The 8239-nt window shown below is 43.4% G+C and overlaps 1 protein-coding gene across 1 annotated transcript; it reads left to right on the top strand.

Moving 5' to 3' along the window:
• Nucleotides 1-455: 455 nt before the first annotated feature.
• LOC104509328 (alpha-ketoglutarate-dependent dioxygenase alkB homolog 3-like) lies at nt 456-5677 on the top strand (the record flags this gene model as incomplete). Its single annotated transcript, XM_010151226.1, has 5 exons — nt 456-568; nt 1746-1780; nt 2749-2796; nt 4336-4439; nt 5589-5677. Coding segments are annotated over 5 exons (389 nt in total), but the record flags the coding sequence as incomplete, so codon positions are not given.
• Nucleotides 5678-8239: the final 2562 nt, after the last annotated feature.

The following is an 8239-nucleotide window of genomic DNA, read 5'->3' as shown; positions in this document are numbered from 1 at the left end:
GGGCGGGTGTCCGGACCGCGGCCTTGCCGAGAGGCCGGTGCTGGCCAGCCCTATCCCCGGCTGCACCCGCCGCAGCACCGGCCGCCTGGCTCTTGGTGGAGCTTCTGTAATAATAATTGGTCACTTCTTGTTCTTAAAACATACTACGTGTGTTATCTTTTTGCTGGTTGAAAGGGCTGGAGCTAACGTCGCTGTTTGTATCAGATATTTAAAGCACGGAGTGCAGAGGTAGGAGGGGGCTGTGTGGCTTTCCCGCCTCACAAGGACTGGTTAGTTGAATGAACGTGGTCAAAACACCTGATTAAAATAGCAAAGCCCCCATTTCTCTTTTCTGGCATCTCTGCCGAGCAGAGGAGAATACCTCAAAGAATAATTCCATAAGTTCTTCAAAACTGTATTTTTTCTACGGTGAAATGCCGTTTCCTGTGATCCTTTTCTTTCCTCTTTGCTTTTAGCACCTAAGGCACCTGTGGCCAGCAACCTTGCCTCTGCAGGCACCAGACTGGCATGGATGCAGAAAGATCGGCCTCACACTCAAAAGCAGTTTGTCTTTGAAAAGCCATCAGAGGTAAAAATTACACAGTAACTAGCAGAATCTCATCTTTTATTAAAATTCAGAAAATAAAAGTTATCAGACTTTGAGGTTACAGTCTTCTGTTTAAAACCAAATCAACTCGGCTGGGCTGAACTTCGGGCTTTTACAAAGCAGAGTTTGCAACTGACCTACATTTATGGTCCCTCTGTTAAGCCTCAGACTTTGAGTATTGATTATGTACCTGTTCATAACTACTTTTTTTTGGAGAGCCACAATAATATGTACTCCCAAATATCCAGAACGGTGAGGTGTTCTAAGCATGATCTGAACTCTGTTTTTTCCCTCTGCTGGGAGATCTGTCTTATTTGTTACAGGGGAAGAGCCTGGTACTTGTTTTATAGACTTTGCTTTATGCCCCAACAGCAGATGGAGGATATGGTGCTGTGTGCAGTTGGGGGGCAGTTCCTTGCTTAGAAAAAAAATACCTTGAACTCTTTTTTTTTTTTTCTAAGCCAAAAGTTCTTGAAAGGTTGTCTTCTTGGCTTGAGGGGGTTGGAGGTGGTTTGGAAAGATTCTCTTTTCCCTGTGGCAGAGCCTTGGTATCTATATAGTACTATATTTTGACCCTCTTGATAGCTCAACTCAGCATCTCCTTGCATCTCAGCACTCCACGGTGCTCAGAGAAGAGATGCATAAATCCCTGAGACAACCAGAATCATAATCTGAGGTGGACCGAACTACTGCATTTGGTTTTTTGGTTTTAGTTTTAACAAAAAACAGCTACCTCGAGCTGTGCAGACAAAAAAAAGTGTCAGCTCCTGCTATGTCTGGTCTGTCTTGTGTTTTGCTCATCACTCCTACAGTTGCTGTAGATTTTTCCTTCCAAGCGTAACGCACAGATTTTTCTGGTTGCAGTTGATAAGGAGCGGATGGTGGAATAACCCAAATAGTTTAGAAGTGAATGTCCGTTAGGGGGCAGTTGATTGTTAAAAACCGCCTGCAGTGGTAGCTGCGTTTGAGAGTTTCTGGGGCATGGAGAGAGAGGGTGTGTTGTTAATGCTCTCCAGTTGTCCAGAGGTATGTTTTTCTCAGTGAGACAGCGGTGTGTAGCTGTGTAGAGTCACTAGAGGTGGCAAATAGTTCTGTTTGACTAGAGCCTGTCCAGTACTTGTGTTTAATGTCTGCCATGTGTTGTCTTGTCACCTTTCAGGTGGAGCGCAGAGTTCCTGAGGCAGGTGTGATAGAGTGAGTATGCCGGTGACCTCACTGTCTGCACAGTTTTTCTGTCTTGTTGGTCAGTGGGAATCTGCTGAGAGAGATATCCTTCTCCATTGACCACTGCCATGCCTTTGGAAGAAGTTTCAGTAGAAAACGCGGACTTTGAGGTGTTTTACCATGAACTGAATTTATAATCAGGGGAGTCCAAGTCTCTGTTAACTAGGTTTATGGCTTTGGTGTAGCTGTATAAGCCAGGAAGAACAAACAGTTGGATGTTCTGGATCAACAGAACTGCAAATACCTCTCCTTTGGTTAGCAGCATACATTTTCCTGTATCAGTCACTGGGTAAACCATGCTGGAAATTACTTACTGTTTTCTAGGAATATAGCTGGTATGACAGCTCAAGCAGCACTTTCTTTGAAGGTTAGAAAAGTAGCTGCTAGGAAGTGTCATAGTATCGTATCGTATCACACCAAGGCAGATGTTTGTAGATCCCTTACCCTTTGTGTTGAAATGGGGACCTGCTCAGAATAAGTTTGGCATGAGGTGTGTCAAGGTGTGGTGGTGTATGGTGAAGTTGCAGGTTTTGAAAATTAGATCTGCTGCGGTTTTGTGATCTTTGTAGAATTTTCTTACTCGGTGTGCCGATAAATGCAAACCCAGTGGTCAGGACACCATCCTGGATGGTCGTCTCCTTTAGATTCCCTGTGACACCCCTCGTTTGCTTGTCTCTAGATCGCCGCAGCTGTGTATTGAGCCTTTGGTGAAATGAGAGTGAGGGGCAGGAAGGGCACGCAAACCCATTTGCTTCTGCAGCACCCCTTGCTTTTGACCTCTGACTACCTCCAGAACATTATTGCTTCTCTTCTTTTATTTTCTTTTCCTTTTTAAAGAAAACTTCCCCTAGTCCAGGCTTACAGCAGTTCTAGTCCATGCTGCTCGGTGTAAGCTAATTTCTTGTTCTCTGATCGCTTCTTCCTTTCTCCATCCTCAGCGAGCCTGGTGTGTATGAGCTCAGCAAAGCACCAACTGGCATTTCTAGGTAAGTGGATGAAACTAGTTATTTGCTGTTGCAGAATGGCAGGGTGATGCTCAGCTTTCCGGATTCTGGTCTCTGCAGAGCGTTTTGACTCTGCCGGGTTCACATTTGCCCTTCCTGTGTATCTTCTCTTTAGAGTCCTGGAAATACTTTGAGTATCGGGGAGCAGAGACTTCATTGCAGTTCTGAGCAGCACTGAAGAGAATCAAAATGAACCTCTTAACTTCTGGGGCGTACTGCGTCTAGTGTCCTTGTCCAGAGCTAGGAGAAGGGGCTGTGTCCGGTTCTTTCATAGTCCAGGGTCAGGCTGCTGCTTGAAATGTGGATCAGCATTCCTGTGTTAGCAAGTGCTGTATAGTTAAGAGCTACCAAAACCTTTTAGCTGTAAATTTGACTTGTTTGAAATTAATCTAATAAAAGCATTAGAAGTTAATTAGAAAAGTTAATCAGACAGATTTGGTAGCTTTAGGGTTGTCCCTTCTGCTTACATGCTGTGCTTTAATTACTCCAGCTTCAGGACACTTCAAAACAAAACCCACCGGTTCTGTCATTCCTACTAACTGAGATGTGCTTTATTTTACCTGGCTGCAATACCGGTGTTAATCCTTTTCTTCTGAATTCGATGGGTCTTATTAATAGTGGAAAATATGCCGAGGACATGGGAACTCTTTGTGCACTTATTTCAGAACTTTAACATTTTAATGCCAGTTTGAAAAGTAAAAGCTTTGACCGACTGGAAAGAGAAGAGATACACAGCTAGCTGGGTTATTCTGTTGTTTTCTGGAATTCGTTTTCACAGAATGTGGCTGAAATCTATACATTTCCTGAAAGTTAACAATCGGATTTTGCATCTCTTTTAATGGCTTACTATATATTCTTATTGTGATGTTTTCGGAGGACTGGAATGCTTGTGAGAGTAAACTCTTGTGAACAGCATTCCTACTCTGCAGCCCACCGCAGTGGCTGGAATTTTTGCATGCTGCTGTTCATACAGTCAAAGTATATAATAATGTACATATAGAAATATAAAAAAAAGGAGGAGTTGAATACCCTAGGGTTCTTGGGCTTTGAAAAGAGAGGATAGGATGGTGGTAGTGATGAAGGGCTATCAAATTCTGAGTGGCAGGGAGATGGTGAAAAAAGGGCAGTTGTTTACTCCTGTTAATTGCAGTACCACAGTCAGGGCTATCTAATTTACCAGCTGTGAAGTTAATAACAGGCAGAAGGATGCCATTTTTCACATCGTACATGGCTGACTGTGGGACTCAAAGATATTGTTGGTGTCATATGTTTTTATAGGTTTTAAAAAGCAATTAGACGTGTTTGGTGAGGGGAGGACTCACCAGGAACTCCTGCTGCCTTCTGTCGTTTCCTTCACATCTGCTTTTGGCTGTGGTCAGAAATAGGATACTGCACTTTGACTTTTGGTCTGATGCATTACAGCCATTCTTAGCTCCTTACGGAATCCTGGAAATCAGAATATTTTGTCAAAGCATATACAGAACTGCCTATTCCTTCGATCTTTCTATTTTTCTTCCTTAGGATTCACCTGATTCCTGGCTTTATCGACTCAGAACAAGCAGACTGGATGTTTGAACAACTCCTCCAAGACATACCCTGGGGTCAGCGAACTCACATCAGACAGGGTGAGGAGTGTGTAGACCAACTTTTCAGGTCATTCCCAGGTCATTTCCATACCAATCCAGGTTTCAGTGCATATCTGAAGAGTACCACTGTGTATTTTTCAACCTCTATCACCATGTTCCTGTTGCCAGTTAAATGAGATCTTTCCAAATGAAAATTGCCTGTTTTAAAAATATGTGAATTATACTGCCTCCTCTGTCATCTCCAGTTCTTTTTCCCACTGTTTTTTTTTAGGTCACGTGTGTGCTCTGTCCCTTTGTACTCTCTCCCAGTGATGCTGCAAAAACTGTGTCCTTTGAGGTTTTTGTCACCAGCAATACTTTTTGCCTCTCTCACTTAAAATCCCAGAAGAGCATGTTTCTTTTACCTTGTCTTTGCTTATTAGTTCCAGTATGCAGTAAGAGACTGCTATTCCGGATTTGTTCACTAAGGGGCACCGTTCCCAGCTAAATTTCAGTCAGGAACAGATGTAAGCAAATGTATTGGAGTAGTTACTGGACAGGGCTGGAAAATGTCTTCAACATCTGTGTCTGTTAAATGCAACAAGGGTAGCATATAATGGAGAGTGTCACCTATCAAGCATGAGAAATAGCTAGCAGGCTAGTCTTTTCAGAAGTTGAAAGAGCTTTTAACTTGGATGTTTGTGTGACACCACAGAGCACGCACGCTTGCCAAAATCATCCTCCTCCAGCCTTGCGACATTCTGCTAAATCTAATGTCCGATTGATGCTGCAGGCCTTTCCACCCCATCCTTTCCAGTGGATGCATCTTGCTACTTATGCCCCTGCATTGGGCACTGGAACCAGGGGGACATAAAACAGACTGGAATTACAAATAAACTTTCAGTTTCATTTTTCTGTCTTTAACTTGTCCAGTCCCTGCCCTGTCTGGCATAGGGATGAGAAAATTGATGTGGTTCCAGGATTTTGGCAGGGTAATTCCTCTTGCAGAGACAGGCCTGCTTTTGCATAATCGTGTTCCTTCACTTGAGTTCAAAATGTAAGGCTGAGGATTTTAAGGGGCTGCTTTTTAACTTTAGGTGAGTGGACAGTCCCTTTCTGATCGAGTTTCCTGACAGAATTGCACCATCTTCCCATTTTCAAGTCCTTTGATAAGGCAGCTGAGAAAGTCTTCCTGGTTTTGTTTTTCAGGAGTATCGTTTGAAGAACCACGGCTTACTTCCTGGTATGGGGAACTTCCTTACACGTACTCCAGGATAACAATGCAGCCAAACCCAGAAGTATGTACATGTTTACAGTTTTCTTACCATCTGCAGAGAAATATTTTGCAGGGATTGTGAGACAAAAATTCCCTCTATCCTCTAGTTTCATCTAGATTTTTCTATCAGCATTTCATTTGTGATCAGGAACAGATCCTACTGGAATGTGGAGAGCTTGGTAAAACAAGCATTATGAGTGGCTTGACTGAGAGGAGCACGATTTAGTGGCTAAACATTGGCAAAAGAAGATGAGCGCTCAGGAGTTCAGAGTCATGCTTTTGGGTCACTGTAGCTTTGGACAAAACCCTGAGTTGTTCTGTGTGACTTACTCTGTGCAGCTTTACGTGGAGATTGTAGTGTACACAGTCATAGGGTTTTGTTGCACAGATACGGTAATATCAATTACTGAAGTAGTTACTTACACAAACACTTAGATTCAGTACTTCTTAAGTGAGAATTTAGGCATATTGTTGGTTTCTGTGTGAATGCGGTGAAATTCACCCACACAACCTGCTTGCTCAGCAGCTCCAGATTGTATGATGTCATTTCCCACGCTGTTTTGGAAGGATTAAGAACCTTCCAAGTGACCTGTTGATGTTTTGTTCGTGTTCGCTCTCTCTGTCTTCCAGCCTGTTGGCCCATCGGCCTGTCTCTCAGCATTTTGTTTGAAATTTCCATGGCAGTAGGCTGCAGTGTCCTGAACCACAAAGGAAGTGTAACTGTTGAAGGCTGAGTAGCATGAGAGAGGTGTCCCAAGCCCCAGAACTTCTGCCGGAGGAGGGTACCTCCTAGCAACGCTCAATTTGGGAAAAGTGGAAAGACGTTATTTAACAAGATGTGTTCTGAAGATTTTGAGTCTCAAAAGTACCATAGTTCAGAAATTCTGTAGCCTATGGAATTTGTGGGGGAAAAATAGGCATTTTTTTCCCTACTTATATATGGAATATTATATTAAATGGACTTTTCTGGAAGCTTAATGACTTTAGGGATTGCAAGTGTCCCCATAAAATCATTCTGCTATACACTAATCATTTAAATCCAGTTCAGAATTGCCTTTTATGGAAGCTGTTGTGGCTCAGAGGTTGAATAGAGCCTGTATACCCTGAATTCAGTTTCAGTTCTGTTTGCGTAGAGCTCAGAGTTGTTACTTGTTGGGCCACCAGCTTGTTTCTCTCACCCAAGAGGTACAAGGCCTAAATCAGTCATGCATGCTGATCCTGTCTTTTACCCCTGACTAATTCTCTTTTTTACTGAGAGGTCGAAACTCCAGCAGAAAGTGGGATGCACTGGCAAACTTGTGTTACCTGGGAGCAGCCCCACCAGTGGCTGGGAAGTGCCCACAGACAGATATATGGGTAGGCTGCACACGGGCACTCTGACATGCCGTTCAGCTCTGTAGACTCCTGCAGCCTAGCTGCAGCAGTGGATAGTGTAAAGAGCACAGTCTTTACCTATAGAATTAGCTTTATATCACCAAAACATCACGAGTGAAATGTAATTTAGTGCACAGCTTGGCCAAAACCTTACCTGCCTTGAACACTTGATCTGTTGGAGTAACTAACTTTGTGCCTCTCCTTTTTATATTTAATAAGATTGGGTGTGATTGCAGCATTCTTAGGTATAATCCAGTGCTCATGCCTAAATGAATTTTGGTGTTAGAAAAATATTTCTCTGTAGGCAGTGATGTACTTGGTGACACAGTAACGTTTCAACAAAATTACTTCCACTGCTGCAGGTTTGTAGTGGGGTTTCCACTGAATTGTAAAATTCACATTTTTAGTAATAAATACTTCTGTGATAGGAATCGAAGGAATCCAGTCCTAGTTGGTCACTGAAAAGTGCTTTCAGTAATTCTTGTTGGACTCTTCAGTTGTGTCCTGCACACTGCACGTTCAGGCAGGCCAGTTACAAGCTGTAGCTTTTTTTGGATGGTATTACTGTTGTCCCATAGCTAATCTGTGGTGCAGACTCGATTATTAGAGGTGGATACTAGGAAATAATTCCCGCTCTGTGTTCCTTCTTCAGCCAGTGATGCACTTGGAGATTTGGAATCAGTTCTTTATCCTCTCTTGATCTGTGTTTCTGCTTATGTAATGGGAAAACATTCTGGCCTACATTGCCTTGGCTTTGGGGTTTTTTCATGTACTTAAAAGCACCCTGACAGCTGAGAGTCACGATGTAAGTTTGTAAGATTAATTAGCCATCACTGGGCTGAGTTGTAATGAAATGTGCTGTGGGCCTGGCAAAATGTTAGCAAAGGGCAGGATGAAATTCAGGGCCTGTGACACTGGTTTTGCAAACCACTGATAAGTTGCAATGTCAAAGTCAAAACCCCAAGAGGTGAGGAGTTGGGCTCAACAAGAGCTGTACTAACAGAGTGGGGACAGAGAGCCACGCTGTGACAGTGTTAGGCCATCCAGTGTTGTATTGTGTCAGCAGCTGCAGGCGGTGGAGAGCCTGGTGGTTACTCACTGATTGCAACTTTCTGGATGCGCTGTGCCCACCAGCAATGGCCAAGTGACTCAGATGATGTCACACCCCCGTGTTAAACTCATCTAACTTGGTGTGCTGGGTTCAGTCAGG

Source organism: Eurypyga helias, unplaced genomic scaffold (genome assembly GCF_000690775.1).
Source record: "Eurypyga helias isolate BGI_N326 unplaced genomic scaffold, ASM69077v1 scaffold44844, whole genome shotgun sequence".
Classification (NCBI taxonomy): domain Eukaryota; kingdom Metazoa; phylum Chordata; class Aves; order Eurypygiformes; family Eurypygidae; genus Eurypyga; species Eurypyga helias.
This window is presented reverse-complemented; position numbering and strand designations above follow the sequence as displayed.